The 15,821-nt window shown below is 46.7% G+C and overlaps 1 protein-coding gene across 1 annotated transcript in view; it reads right to left on the bottom strand.

The window, feature by feature from the left end:
- MB21D2 (Mab-21 domain containing 2) overlaps positions 1 to 15,000 on the bottom strand; it is a 115,164-nt gene extending 100,164 nt beyond the window's left edge. The window contains exon 1 of the mRNA XM_028101202.2: positions 14,790 to 15,000. Coding sequence (XP_027957003.1) covers positions 14,790 to 15,000 — 211 coding nt within the window. The remainder of the gene's footprint in view (positions 1 to 14,789) is intronic.
- Positions 15,001 to 15,821: the final 821 nt, after the last annotated feature.

Raw genomic sequence — 15,821 nt, 5'->3', positions numbered from 1 at the left:
CGTGAACTTCTCATGAACTGTATACCACCTAACTGCTAGAACGAAATCAAAATAGCCACCAACACCGCCACTGTTTACTGAGCCCCTCCCAAATATTTTTTGAACAATCATATTTCAGGCAAGCAAAAAAAGAGGAACAAAACCAGATACCCCAGGGACTGTCATCAAGCTCTTATGGCAGTGGGAAAAGTCAGACATCCATCGCAAATAATTGCAAATTCATAGCTGACCGGTGTGACTAAGACACCTGTGAAGGTAGAATGCCCGCCTATGAGAATTTGGCTTGTTCTGGGCTGGCCTGAAAGGCCCCCTAAGAAGGGCTGAGTTGATGGAGCAGAGATCTTCTGGGTAATAGAAGTCAGTGAGCTGTGGGGGCACGTGGTGGGCGGGATGGGACATTCCAGCAAAGGGCCTCAGTGGGTGGCAATGTGGTATTTCCCAAGAACTGAAAGGCCAATGGGACTGAAACCAAGTCAGTGAGGACATCTGAAAAGATGAGGCCAAAGAGGCCATGGGAGACAGAGCCCTGAGGCCTTCTGGTCACACTCAGAATGTTTAGGATTCTACTTTAAGAGAGAACGTAGTGTCAGTGCCTCCCGTAGGGCCCACCTCACAGCAGGTATACAGGAGGTAAATGGTAGAACTGGAAGGGGATGAAGCCAGACAGGAGCAGCTGCATCTCTGAAGGCCTTGTGAAACAGGAGTGTGAGTTTCATGTGAAGAATGATAGGCTGCCCCTTGGGGATTTAGGCATATTTGAAAGATAACTCAGCATGGACAATGGACTAAAAAGATGCAAGACTGGAAACAGAAAACCCAATGAGAAGATTAACCGCAGTAATCCAGGAAACAGATGGTAGTGGCCCCCACTAGGGTGGCGACAAGGGGAATGGAGAGAAGGAAGTGGGGCCTGAGAAAAGGAGGCAGAATTGACAGGCCTCCGTTCCTCATCTGCTCTGGGACAGGAGGATGAGCGGGGAGCTCAGGATGACTGCCAAGGTCCTGTCGTGGGCACTTGGGTGAATAGTAGTGTGGCTGACTGAGGAGGAGCTGCTCTGGAGCATAAATTCACTTTGAACACTCAATCTGTGGCACCTTGGGGTCACCCAAGTGGAACTATCAAAGAGGCAGTAAAGAGTTACAGGCTGGGACAGGCAGCCGCAGAGACAAAAAATAGCACTGTAAGACAGCTCAGCGCCAGTGAAGGAAGAAGAGACAGAAACAGTCACCAAGGGTTAGACAAAAGAATTCAAGTCTGTCCTTCCCCTGGAAAACTGAGAAGAAGGAGAAAACCAAGAGTATGTTGCCACAGAAGCCACGGGAGGAGAGTTCAGGGGAGCACGGCCAACCATGTCAAACTGGAGAGGGAATGACAAATCACAGCAACATGTTCTGCTTTGTTTGGGTTTTTCCTTCAGGGCTTTGGTCCCAATCTCTATGGGTTTTCTCATCGTCCATCTCCTCCTAAGACTTGTGTCAACAACATGAAGGTTTGTTCTGCGTTGTAGTTCTACTGCCTCGCGGAGGACCTGTTGTAGAGGTCCTCCAAGATCTCTGGTGAAAAAATAAGAGAATGCATGCATGAATGTCTCAGAAGGAGAAACTGCAGTCGAAGGGGGCAGAAATAATCCCTGGGGCAGAGGGCTGAGGTAGTCCACAGCGAGAATGAGATCCAGAGGATAGGAACAGGGGTCAGTTGGTCTTGAATGACAAAAATACTGAGTAAAATCGTTTCCCATCAGTCCTCTCTTCCCCAAGAATTAGGGATGATAAAAAAATCCTCTCCCATGAGTTGCTACATTGTGCAGATGGGTTCACCAAACCAGGATGCTTCCATTCCCACCAAAACTTTTATCGCGGGGAAAACCATGAGTCAGTAGGTTGGAAATGAGGCTTCTCTGAGGATTCCAATTCCAATCTTCTGTATCATGAGCACTAGGATCTCAAGAAGTTGTTTCATCCCGACGACTGGCTTTGCAGCACGATGCCCATGCTGAAGACAAGTCAATGAACAAGCATCTGCCCTTACAGAGCAGGGAAACTGGACAGGGTTATTTACTTTAACAAGTAATTACTCACTTTTCAAAAAGAGTCACAACACTAAAGAGGCAGATGCACATAAAACCCAACTCAATTTACAAATTTTTATTTCAAAGTAACTTTGTCGAAAGTACATTTGGCATCCGCCTTTCACTGAAAAAAAGATCTGCTCCCCATTCTCCCCACAACGACAGGCTACATTAACTACGTCCTAATTAAATGTTCTAAATCTGGAACGAAACCCACTGGGGAGGGGGGTGGAATCAGAAGACAGAGAGGAAAAAGCCTTCATAAAACTGCCCTAATTTATTGAGTATCAAGGGCCTAGTTGACCTTTATACAGCTTTAAAATCAATCACTTAGCTGGGACACACCTTCCTTCTTTCAAAATGAGACTGTGGGTAAGATGAGATTTAATACAAAGGACTTTCAATAAACATAAACCACAAGTATCAGAAGAATGTTGTCCTGAGTGCTGCCAAGGAAGGCTAAATGATGGAATGACAAGGCTCTGGACCAGGAACCTGAAGAACCGTATGAGCCACTGCTTGCAGGGAAGCACAATCACAATCTTCTCTACCCTGCCCACTCTTCCCTTCCTTCCAGCCTCCCCTCAGTGCTCAGCACCACCTCACGTTTCGATGCCAGCAATCAACACAGAGCGGGAAAGTAATGCTTCTTGACTTTTGGAAAGGTGCAAGGGGGGAAGAGGCAGAACTCCTGAGTTGGAATGGCGCCCCCATTGCCAGCTCCAGCAAGTGACTTACCCGCTATAGTTTCTTTATCAGGAAACAGGATGGTAACAATACCCTCATCACAAGATCGCTGTGAGGATTCAATGGGTTAATGATTTTAAAGCACTTGGAACAATCCCTGACCAACAGCTGGAGCATATTTCCCAACCACCACTACTTTGACCTTGAGCCAATCACTGTCCACCATGGGGTTAAATTTCTTCACCGGCAAAACGCTGGGTTGGATGAACTGATCTCAGGAAGATCCCCACTGGCTTAACTCCTCTATAATTCTTTGAATCCTATTACAACTCTCTAAATCCTCCTAAGGCTCTGAGCCCTCAGCCCAGCAGCAGACAGGGGACGGTAGTGGTCGTTCTCCTTCAGGCCCAGAGAAGGCGTCCTAGCCCCTGGAGCTTCACCTCCTCCCAACAACAGGCTGACCCAGAGTCCTGCATCCACCCAGCCAGCCCCTTCCTTACCACACATACAGAGCGTTCAGAGAGGACAATGTTCATCATGATGCTGAAAGCTGTGGAAACAGCACAGGTGTAAGAAAAGGACACACTCCACAGGAAAGAAACCAGACAGAAAGAGACAAGGAACAATCAAAAGACAAAGGCAAACACGACAGACCAGAAATACGCTGTGCCCATGAGGTTATTTATTTAGCGCCCCTCATCTAATGGCAATTAACAGAAGTGCAAATGATGCAAGGTGGCTCCGGAGCAAGGGGGAATGTTCCCTACCTTGAAGCACAGCCCCTCGTCGGTGACTTGCCCTCCCTTCAAACCCAGGCAGACTCTTCCTTCCGGGCGAGCAGAGGCTACTGAGTGACCCGTCTCAGGGGTAAGCACATTTCTCAGGAAGCAATCACTTGCTGGACACTTACCTAACCTCCACTCTGCCCAAAAGTAAAATCAGTGTTCACGACGCTTAGGTCCCCTTTCTGGGCCTCAGTTTACACTTCTGTAAAATGGAGGAGGGAGGAACTTGAGCCAGCTAATTTCCAAGTTTCCTAGCAGCATTAATTAAAACTAATATTCCATCAATGATTTCCATTTCGCAGGAGGAAAGGGTTTTTTGTTTGTTTGTTTAATGAGATACAAAAGAAAGTTCGTGATTATTTGCTGCTTTCTGCCTGAAACTAGATCTCTGGGGTTCAAATCCCCACTCTACTGGTAACTCTGGGACATTGGGTAACTATCTAACCTCTCTGTGCTTTGGAAGGCTCATCAGAAAATAAGAATAGGAAGAATAACCTTTCTTCATAGGATTGTGGTGAGGACTAATTTAGTCAACTTACACAAAATATAAGGTATTTGGAACTGTGCCTGGAGCATGGTAAAAAATTATTTCAGTGTGATTATTTTCAAAGTTATGTAGATAGTTTTTCCATTTGAAGGGAGAATTTATTTGGTATATTAGCATATACAGTATGCTAGGACTAACACCGACACACACACATTTGGCAAGCAGACAGAACACCTGCCGTCTAGTCATGATTCTGCCCCCAAACTAACTGTATGCTATCGATGAACTACTGCCCCTCCCTGGGCCTCAGTTTCCAGAGCAGATAGCACAAAGATTTCTCTGAAAGTATTCAGATCAGAGGGGATACACCAGCAGCCACAGTGTGCTACGTGACCTCCCGTTTTAAACCACATGATGTTCTTTTAATATTTGATTTTAGTCTCAATATTCAAAAACCAAGAGTTCATGGAACAATCCAGATCCATCAGGTCCCTTAAAACCTCCAAAGTCCGATCAGCCCTACCTTCTCAGCAGTGGTTCTTCGAGTGTGGGCTCTGGACCAGCAGCAGTGGCATCCCCTGGAAACTCAGTAGGAATGCCAATTCTCAGGCTGGACCCCAGACCTACTGAAGGAGAAGCTCTGGGAGCAGGGCGGGCAATCCGCTTTAACAAGCAGGGGGCTGATGCACCATAAAGCTGGGGAAGCATGGCAGCGCAGTGCCCCCCCTTTAGACAAGAGGGGAGAGTGATGGCAACCCCCCCCCGATGTACCGCCCACAACCCGGTATCTCTGATTCGGCCACCAAGGACCAGCTGGCATTTCTCGAGCTGCCACTACTTGCTGTCCTTACTGCCCGGTCCCTGGTGGGCCTTTGGCTCACCAGCCCTGATCTCGAGGGACCGCCCCTCCTGACAGCAGGGTGAGGGGTCCCCCTGCACGGTGCACAAGCAGGACTGCGCTGTTCCCAATCCCAAACAAAGCCCATCTTGGGAGCAGGCTGCACACACCAAGGGCACAGTTGAAAGAACAAACTGTTGAGTTTCCTTTATTAATCACAACACACTCTACACAAGCAGCTGCTATTAAGAACAGCTGCGGCCGCTAAAAGGGTGATCTTGAAGCAGCCTAGAAAGTGCTTACAAGTTGAATATCGGTACCAGGCACGTGCAGACTTGCAGTCTGTTGGCTGGTTCCTCCTCCTGACCCTCAGGGCCTCTCTCTGGACCAGAAATCCTCTGCCTCCACACCCTGGGACACAGTGGGGTGGGGCAGGGAACAAGGTTTTTAGAATTAGCATAATACAGAGACTCTGGGGTAAGCCTCACTGAGTTGGATCCCACCTCAACCTCATAGTGACTGTGAGTTACTTAACTTCTCTTGACCTCGGGTTTCTTGCTATGTGAGAGACAAAAACAACACCTACTTCAGAGGGTTGTTGTGAGCAGTCAAAATGAGATTATGCATCTGGAAGTATTTTGTAGACCATGCAGGACTAGATACAAGTAAAGCCTTATTTTTATTATCCCATGAAAACTGCAGTTTGACCCATAAATCATCCAATATAGGCCTTACTGTTTTCAGCCTCGGGCTATCAAGGGTGAAATCAGAGAATCACAAGACTACAAAGGGCCTTTTGAGGACCTGTAATCCAACCTTTCTACATTGTCCCCCGCCCCCTAACCCCTGAATACTGTGAGCAAGCGCCTCGCCAAAGGGTGGGTCCACCTGGAAAACTTCTACCTGCAGGAAGCTCCCTATAGTCCAAGGCAGGCAGGCTCATTCCTCCCACCTTAGGCTGAAATCTGCGCATAGACCACTCCTTCTTGGAGAGGCCAAGTCAGACTGGCTATAATTTAAGCAGCTTTCAAATTTACCCCCACCGAAGGGTCTCTGCACATGCTGTTCTGTCTACCTAGAATACTCCGAATTTACTTAGTCTTCGTTTCAGATGGTTGGCTCCTTCTCATCTTCCCATTCCAAATGTCTCTGCTTCCCATTTCAAAAGCCTACCCAGTTAACACCCTCTATCATAACTTTCTGTGCTTCTTTAATAGCGTGCGTCCCTGCTTATTTGCATACTGAAATCTTGTTGAATCCCCCCAGAGAACATGAGTCCCGTGGAGGCAGTGACCTTGCTTCTCTCATTCAGCACTCTGTGCACTTACACGGTGCAGTAATGAACACTAGTACATGGCAGACACTCCCGACTATGTTGTATGAATTCATGAATGAATGCTTACACAATTCTACACACATTGTAGATACGCAAACACTAGTTAGGAGAAACAAAAACCAAAACAAAACTTATACCACCTCCCATTACTGACTCAACTCACCAACACTAATCATGTCTTCCTGTGTTGAGGGAAAAATATGACAAATAAACAAACTGAACAACAGCTCCCTGTTCTAGCTTTGTTCGTAGCAGCACTGTACCTAGTCATCTGTCCCTTTATCTTGTGCAGAGGGCATTTATGAAAAGACACTTAAGTGAACAAAAAACCAGGTAGCTCTTTCCTAGAGAAAGGCCTCACATAACAGCATAATTACGAATGTCCTTAAAGAGATCACACAGCGGCAAGTACTCACCCAGGTCCATTGTGAACACCATCACAGACCCTAAGAACCAGTTGGGCAAGGCCTAACAATCAGACCTGGAGAATGCAGACCTATGGGGCATGTACTTACCCATTCCAATCTCAGCCAGCCTCGCTCACTAGCTATCCTCGGCCCAAGGGGAGAGCAGTAAAGCCCAGAGGGGAATGAAAACTGCTACCCTTGCCCTTGTCTGGGAATACAGATTCACCCCAGCAACGCATGGAAGATGTCCAAAGGTGGAAAAGCCCGCAGGTTCTTTGCGGACCATGTGCTGCAGCAGAAGACACTGGAGAGCTGGGTTGAGTCTTACTCTACAACAACGTACTCCATGACCTCCAACTCCTCCCAGAATCTCAGCACCCCCATTGGTGAACGGGGGTTAAGAGTACCTACAGAACCTTTCCCAAAGGCCTGTTCAGAGAATAATACCATTCCACATCAAATGTGAATGTGTATTATAATCTATAAAGCACTGCACAAAGGTAACTTACCATTACAGATGTTAAAGAATAGCAGTTTATAATAAAGAATTGCTAGAATTCGGGTTCCAGAGCAGGCATCTGGAAACTTGGAGGTTGGCTGATACGCCTATGAAACACCTCCGTGGGAAAGATGACTTGTGCCCTCTTTGCATTTTGTAAAGCCCCAAAAGCAGAACTTCCACGCAGGAGTTCCACGAGGACCCCTGTTAGCCGTGGAAGAAAAGTCAGGATCTACAGGAAAGGGGACATTCCCACAACTCACTGTTTGCTGTTTTTAGTCAAAAAGCTACAGCAATCAGCTGGCACATTTCTTAAATTGCCCTACAGTAAGTCTTAAGGTTATTATTCTTGGAATCGAGAAAAAACTCCGCTACCAAATAAAAAGATCAGATCAAGATTTTCTTGACTCCAGAAAAGCCCTACTTAGCATGGCATTCCAGAAGGGAAAATTCTTACAGACAATGTCAGAAAGGTGCTCACTCCTGAAATTGAGGCTGAAATAAGCAGCTTCATACAGAAAGGCTCTTTCAGAGTGAATCAAATCATTTTACTCTCTGGTGAGCACCTACTGTGTACCCCACTGAGGGCTGCAAAGATAAATAAGCCTTGGATTCTTTAACCTAGCATGGGGAAGCATGTGCTAAGGGCTATAAAAGCGGGACCAGGTGTTAGGAGAACACAGAGGCAAGGTAAGCTTTTTTTCTCCTTGGAGAGTTAGAGGAAAGCTTCATGAGTCAAACGGCGTTGGGAGTTGGAGCTGAAAGAGGCAAAGGAAGCAGAGGTTAAGGTTTCATTGCTTAGAAGCTAAAACTCTTTAACAGTCTCTGTGACATACATTATCTTGACAGGCTGGTGAAGCCTATGAAAATGATAAAAATACACAGGACTTTAAAGAAAATCAATATTAAAGCAAAACCATACATTTAAAAAATAAATTTGTGATCGAATACATGTGATTCTTGACTACTGCATTACATGAAATCTAGCAGCAAATCTAAGAGACACCATCATTTCACAGCAGAAGTAAACAACTTTTTGAGATATCTGCAACGATTATAATGTGAAATGAAAATATCTGATTTCTAGTGGCAAGAGAAGGAGAAAACATAGGTCCTGCTAATACTACTGTGACTTATTACTTACTTTTATAATGGAAGAAAAATGCTATATTTCAGTTAGGGATTAATACAAATAAAGCCGTAATTTTCCCCATTCAAGTTCATACACTCCATGTTATTATTTCCATGGACCTAAGTTAAGAAATCCTCACAGAGAAAACAGTCCAAGCAAAGGAAGGAAGTGAGAAGTATGGGTATATTCTGTGACCATCCACAGCATGCAAAGATACAGCTAGGAGATGGTCCTGGAAGGCGGGTAAAACCCTCACAAGTCAACAATGTCAAGGTTCAACACCCTCAATGATTAAATCAGAGAATGTGCCCTAAATTCTCGAGCAGTATCTTCTTTTGGGATAAAAGATGAATGAAAGAAGCTAGAAGAACATTTGTTTTAGGTTAGTACTCCTTTTTCTAAAGTGTGGGAGATGACAGCATATTGATAAATTTATCAAGAGAAATCATGCATCCATATTATGTAAAACTGTGTGCACGTAAGTATGAGTGGGTATACGTGTGTGTATAAACACAGATGTCTAGGGAAAAAAACGTATGTCAAAATATTAATAGTGAGTGGAATGGGGGAATGATTTTGCTTTATTCTTTGTATTTTCTATAATTGGAAAATGGACAAGAAGAAGTTCCAAAGAGGCTAGGAGACGCAGTCCGGGTAACACACATCCCACACAGTACAAAAGAGCTGGTACTAGAATTCAGACAGGTCCTTCATTTGTCCTGCTCAAGGGTTTTCAGATTCAGAACTGAATGCACCCAAACACATGAGGTAGCTATAATTATTCACCCCAACATACATATTTAGAAATTGAGGTTCAGAATCTAAGTGACCTGCCCAAAGTCACACAGCAAATAACCGGAAGAGTGGGGGCTAGAATCCAGGTCTCCTCCCACTCCTGACAGCAGAGTATCTTTTTCAAAAGCAAGGGTTTCATCAGCCCGACCCCGGTTAAGTCCCGGCTGTGCCACCTCCCTGTTGGTACACTTGGGAAGTTACTGATTTTGCCCTGTAGTTCTTTTTCCAAGGGCTATGGTGACAATTAAATGATATAATGTTGTAAAGCCCTATGACAACCTCTGGCGCAGTCTCCATGCCTCCCTGACTCTGTCCCAGGTGGAAGGACTCCATTTTCCAAGAACTAGCAGCCATACAGACTCATTAGGCTCAGCCTGGGATCATACCCATTGCATAGGAGCAGTTCTGTTGGATGGGAAATGCACGACATCAGGCCTAACCCAGGAGAGGATATCAGAGTGCTGATCAGACCATTTGGGGAACTCCAGGGATTCTGATTCAAAAGGTCTGAAAGGGGATCAGAGATTGGAAATTGTTTAAAAAAAAAAAAAAAGAGCTGCAGGAGAGTCTAAAGAGCTAGTATTCAATGACAAGTTCTCAGTTTGACAAGAGAGAATCCAGTATTTCTGTGTAAGCAAAAGGGACCCAGTCTAATCATGAGCAATGCATTATCCAATGGGCAGCGAACAAGGCATTGTGGGAAGACCCAGAATCATCCACAGTTCTAGAACTCTTCTGTCAAGGATGAAGGTCAGCAATGCCCAGAGCCACCGAGGAAGCACTAAAACCAACTGAACCAGCAGCAAAAATAAATATTCAGAGGGCTCTCCCAGCCCTAGACACATAATACTTTCAGCACTGGAGTAGACTTCAAATATGATCTTGCCCGTTATCCAGATACATCACATTAGTGACTACAACTCTAAGGGACTTAACCAAGACTTGGAGGCCCACGAGGCAATGACAGAATAAAGTCCCTCAATAAACATTGCTAGATAAATTCATTAAGAGAAAAATGTCATTCAAACACTGGAAAGGCCGGGCCTCAAAATGGTCTACTGTGAAGACATAGAAAGTGCCTAAAAACACAGTAGGTCTGGAAGCACCACACGGTAGGATTCTGAGGTGGCTACAATGTATTTAAGGACCTAAGAGGACACAGGAGCTAGCAAACTACTTTCGTGAAGGCTCTGGGCAAAGGAGAAGAGAGAGGGGTCTCCAAGGGCCTATATGAATTTCTCCAAGTTTCCACTCACTATGCGATCCTCGGGACCCTGCATCCTGTTTGGCAGGCAGTATAACATTCAGTAAGTATTTGTTGAATGCAGAGGCATGAGAATATTTATCCACACAAAGTTTTGGAAGAAAATGACATAAGCTGATGGATTTATGCAAAGTGGTTAGCACAATGGCCAGAGCATAGTAGCAGCTTAACAAACGGCAGTGCAAGGTAGAATTCGTCATGCCTTCTACAGCCAGAGCCTATATTCTCCTAGGCTGCCTCTAGTGGTACTCCCTAGTTCTTTCTGATGCCGACCTACAGAAATGATCCCAGCCTAAGTTCACTAGATTTTCTAATAATGCCCATTTCTTTAAATAAATAATAAAATCACGTATACATCCTTTTCAGTTTACAAAGTTACCCATGTTCAATAGATGAAAAAACTAAGACCACCCAGCTAGCAAAGAGGCAGACTAGGACTAGACCTACAAGATTTCCACATTTTATTAGAATGACCATTTTCTCAACCAGAAATTCAAACAAGTGATTTTATTATGGAATAAAATACTTGAACTCGGACTGTTCCAGAAATCAGCTCAGATGCTGCTTGGATCACTCTAACACTGATAGCTGAAATCAGAAACAAAATCCTGAAAGAGGTAGCAATTTTTTTAAACAAAGCCCATCCTCTGGACTTAATGCATTTATTCTTTTTTATTATTATGATGTTATGTTAATCACCGTATATTACATCATTAGTTTTTGATGTAGGGTTCCATGATTCACTGTTTGCGTATAACACCCAGTGCTCCATTCAATATGTGCCCTCTTTAATACCCATCACCAGGCTAGTCCATCCCTCCACCCCTTCCCCTCTAGAACCCTCAGTTTGTTTCTCAGAGTCCATAGTCTCTCATGGTTGGTCTCCCCCTCCTTTATTCTTAATAGTTTCTCAAGTAGGATAAGAGGAACATGTCTTAGAGGCAGGGTGTTGTGAGTTTGAGCAACCTCTGTACCATTTATTGGCCCTAAGACCCTGGATGGGTCTTAACCCCAGGAAATTTCAATATCCTCATCTGTGTAATGGGAAAGCAATACCTACTCCTAAGACCATGCAAAGTTCCTGTCACTGAAAAGGCAATCAGTGAATGAGAGCTGTCCTAATAACTATGCCATGATCTACCATTTGGACTGTAGGGTAAGTGACTGCTTGTCTCCTTCCTGGCTTCTACAGCTTCTGCATAGCCCCTGTTCCACATCTGTTCAATGGGGACACAACCAGTCTCCATCCAACCTCGCCAGGGAATGAAGATAACAAAAGAGCTGGCAGAGACATTATGCAAATACCAAATATTATTAAAACATTAATGAACTCTGGCAATTTCCCTGAATTTTGATAAATGGTGTTTATTATGCACTGCCAGCCTCTCACACAATCTGGGCTCTCAAATATTAACTAGATAATAACAGCAATCAGTCTCCTAAAAGACCAAGGTGTAGAGCAATAAAGAGTGAGTCTAGATGTTTCCAGCCAACATCTGCCTCAAAGGAATGAGAATGTCTGTACAAACACAAAATGTCAGGACAGATCACAGAGACCGCAGTGACCACCAACAGGCTCAGACCAACTCCACAGCCTATTAAGAACCCTGCTTTGATAGGACAATGGACTTTCTTGGGGCTGACAGGTCCACTGATGATGACAACTGTCTACCACCACTTTATACTCTTCTGCATAAAGTAGCCTCCAAAGTAGACCATACAAAAAGGGCCTGAGAAGGGGCCTTGGGTCCAGACTGACAATTTTATACAGAGAGAGTGGCTGCTCCCCATCACCCCAGCTGCCTAAAAACAGAGGTAGGGTTATCCACAGCTCCATTAAAGTGGCTTGCACCACATTCCTCTACCATTTCACTCTGTCTGAGGGGATAATGTTTTTAAGCTGCTGACAATCCTCAGGTACACACAGTTCAGACAGAGGCAGAACAAAGCCAAGATGAGTTGTGCCCCCCCACAAAAAAACTCCCAGAAATGAGGGCCTGGTGCCACCCCAGTGACACCTTAACAAGCTGAGGGTCATTAAGACACCTCATTTGCATATTCATGAAAGACTCAAGGCTGTGGCAAGTGAAACAAAGTGCACAAAAAGAGATTTTGTTTTTTAAGCCAAGCGAAAATCCGCTTTAGAAAAAGTAAATCCACACGGGGACCCTGGCTGTCGCCAACCACACGGGGACCCTGGCTGTCGCCAAACCTTCACTTGTCTAGAGCAGCCAGCACCTCATTAAAGGAAAGCAGGGAACTCACAAATGAATGCAGCACCACACACAGGCAAGCACATTTTGCCATCTGCCTTCTAGCGTCCAGAGGGGCAAAAGGCTTAAATGACACTCTCCTGAATTTTCTCTCCTGCAGGTGGAATTATCAAATTCCCAGGGGGGGGCAAGAAAGACTTCTCTTGCAAGGTCAACCAGATAAAAAGGAATAGAAGGTAATTTAGCTTACCTGTCAACACAATGCCTCTGGTGACATTAAATGTAGGTATACATTAAGCACCCTGGAATAATTCACCCTTCATGTGTGGAGGAAGGTTTTGCTAAATCTGTGTCTCAACCATGGGGTTAGCATACAAGTTCCTAATGAGCGGGGTATTTAAACTGACACCCCCCCCCCCGCCTCTCCCCTCCCATTTTCTGTTTCACGATTTTCCTAAGTGATGGTGACCCAGCACCTTTCTCTAGAAAACCACCTAGAGCAGGAGACATCAGAACTGATGCGGGGGCTGTAACAACACAATGGCAGGCTTCCATTATTTATGTCAAAGAGAAAGGCCATGATTAAGCAACTGAAATCACTGCCCTGAGCCTTCTCTGTGTATCCCCACCCTCCTGACAATCACCGTACTGGTTTTCAGATCTGGAAGCTCATTCCCACCAGGTTAAGGAGTTGTAAAAAAAAAAAAAAAGAAAGAAAGAAAGAAAGAAAGAAAGAAAGAAAAAGAAAAAGAAAGAAAGAAATGTATTTAATTCATACAGACAGTTCAGTGGTCGAGTAGCTCAATAGAGAGCTTTTCAACGCCATATAGAATTTAGGACACACTTGGGCAGTGTGGAGCAAAACCTAAAATCCAGCCCCAAGTTTTCATATACTTTCTCCAACTTCCCAAAGCATTACTATTACCGGCCCCAAACGTTCAATCTGTAAAACCCCCGACTTGGAGTTGGGCTTCGGGGAGGAAGAAAACCGAGAGGAAAGAGGGTACTCTAACGACAGAACCAGCAACAACCGACAGCCGGCTAAAATCCAAGTAAAAGGTAGCAGGAAGGCGAAAAATTGTCTTTCTCTGGGGTCAAAGCCCTTTTTCAAAAAAAATTTCCACGACCTGGAAAACTGGCTGAGTATGGATTTGTAGAGGGTACAGAGCACCGTGTTAGGACAGCCCTACACTCGAATCCCCGTTCTGCGCAACGTTAACGGCCAGGCCACGTACTGCATGCCTCCAGGGTTTCACTGGTGGAGCCGCAAGCTACGTGGGAGGGAGGCTCCCAGCAGCGGACACTCATTTCTACATCCCAGTAGCAATCATTCTAACAACAGGACACTTGAGGGATTTGGTCTCCAGGTCTGCTTAATTATTTTCCTTTACACACCATCCGACAATCTGTTGAAGGACCTGTAGGTGCCGGGCTTGGGGGTGGGAGTGGCGGCATTATTCTATCCCCCTGCGTCTCCGGGGTTCGAAACTCAAGGCGCCTCGCCGACCGGCGCAAAAACAAAGAGGAGGGGGCTGGCGCTTCTTGGGGTCCGAGCTCTGAGCCTGGTCACTTTCGAGGTTGGAATTAGAAATTCTGAGCTCAGCAAGAGCCCTGGAGAAGCACAGGAAATGCTTCCGAGCGCTTCAAAGGGAAGTCGATTTGCAAATCAAAGTTGCAGGAACTCCGGGCGCCCAGCCTACTTGAGCGGGTTACTAGGGAACACCCAACAAGTTTGGTCACCGGGGGCTTGGCATGACAGCGCCGCGCCGCAAGACTAGAGAAGCAACTTGTCGCTCGGGCGCGGAGCCAGAGCCCCGAGCTGTCTTCGCGCCCCAAGCTCAAGACGGGACCCGAGACTCGGCGTTCATCGGAAGGCGCAGGTCCGAACCTCCGGAGCCAAATCCCTTCATCGAAAGGCGCCTCCGGGTCTCACCTGAACCGCGCAGCTTCCAGGGGCTTCCCTCCAACAGTGAGATGTTTCACCACGAACACTTCACCGGCTTACAAGCCCCCCGGGCGGTGAGAAATTAACAAAAGAGCCAGCGAACGGGGGTAAAAGGGGAGCCGGCGCAAAGTATACTAGGGAAGGGAGCTCGGCTTGCGGCGGAGAAAGAAGGGAAGAGGCGGAACAGGGATGGGTTCTACCACAGACACCCGGCTCCGGGAAGGAAACCAAGAAGGAAAGAGAGCACGAGAAGGGGGGAATGGGTTCTCTACCACGCTTCCCACCACACACACACACACACACACACACACCTCCCCCTTTTCCCTCCTTACCCAGCATGGAAAAGATGAAATCCTTGGCTGTGTGAATCTCCAGCGCTCTCTGGTCGTCGTATTCCCGCTGGTCGTGCTTCGTGAATTCTTGGATGAGTTTGTTCAATTCCTCCACCCGAGCTCCTGACCTGAAATCCAGCTCCGGGAACGTGGGCTTGTTGTTACAGCCCAGGGAGGCTGCCTTGCTGGCGGTGGGAGCCGCCATCTTCATGCAAAACGCGCCGAGTAGCAGCTCCGCGGCGGCGGCAGCACCCCCCCCCGCCCCCCCCCCCGCCCCCCCGGGCCTCCTCCCCTCGCCGGCTCCCTGGCTGCGGCCCCGGCCCGTGGGCGGGCTGGCCGGCGGGCGTCTAGGCTGGCAGTCCCGGCTTCGGCAGCAGCTGACTGCAGCGAGGGTGCGTGTGGGGCCCCGACACCCTTCCCAGCGGCCCCACGCCGGCCCGGATGCTGCAGGTCCCTGCCCTCCCCTGGCCCTCGCTGGCAGCAGCGACAGCGGTCGTAGAGCCAACTGGAGCCTCCCTCGGAGCGAGGAAAGTGAAGTGGAAACAATGTGAAATTCACCAGCTCTGAAATCAACAAGCTGCCGGCTCCGGTGTTACGGAGCCAGCACCAGCGTCCCCATTTAAAGGGACAGCGCACCCAGTGGAAAGAAAAATAAATAAATGACAGAGGTCTGCGCGCCTATGCCACTTGCCAATCTGCACTCAGGCAGACGTGCGAGTTGTGGACGTATTCTTTCTCTACCTCCACCCCCTTTGGGGGCAGGGCTTGCCAACCTCATTCAAGGAGAGGGGAGTCTCCCTCTGATTTTAAGGGTGGTGTTCTGAGCGAGGACATCTCTATGGGAGCATTTCCATCTCAAAAACTCCAGTGCCTCAGATGGTGAAGGAACCTGCCTTAAGGAATATGAAACCAATCTTCTGCCCTTTTCTGCCTAGATTGCCAAACATGATAGAATTAAGCATATCAAAAAAAAAAAACAGTGCCCACCACGTGCCATATAGACTCTCCCATTAGCCACTATAGTATCTCTAT

The sequence above is a fragment of the Eumetopias jubatus genome, unplaced genomic scaffold (genome assembly GCF_037043125.1).
Source record: "Eumetopias jubatus isolate StellerSeaLion01/CBP00866 unplaced genomic scaffold, mEumJub1_p1.0 scaffold_1, whole genome shotgun sequence".
NCBI lineage: Eukaryota > Metazoa > Chordata > Mammalia > Carnivora > Otariidae > Eumetopias > Eumetopias jubatus.
This window is presented reverse-complemented; position numbering and strand designations above follow the sequence as displayed.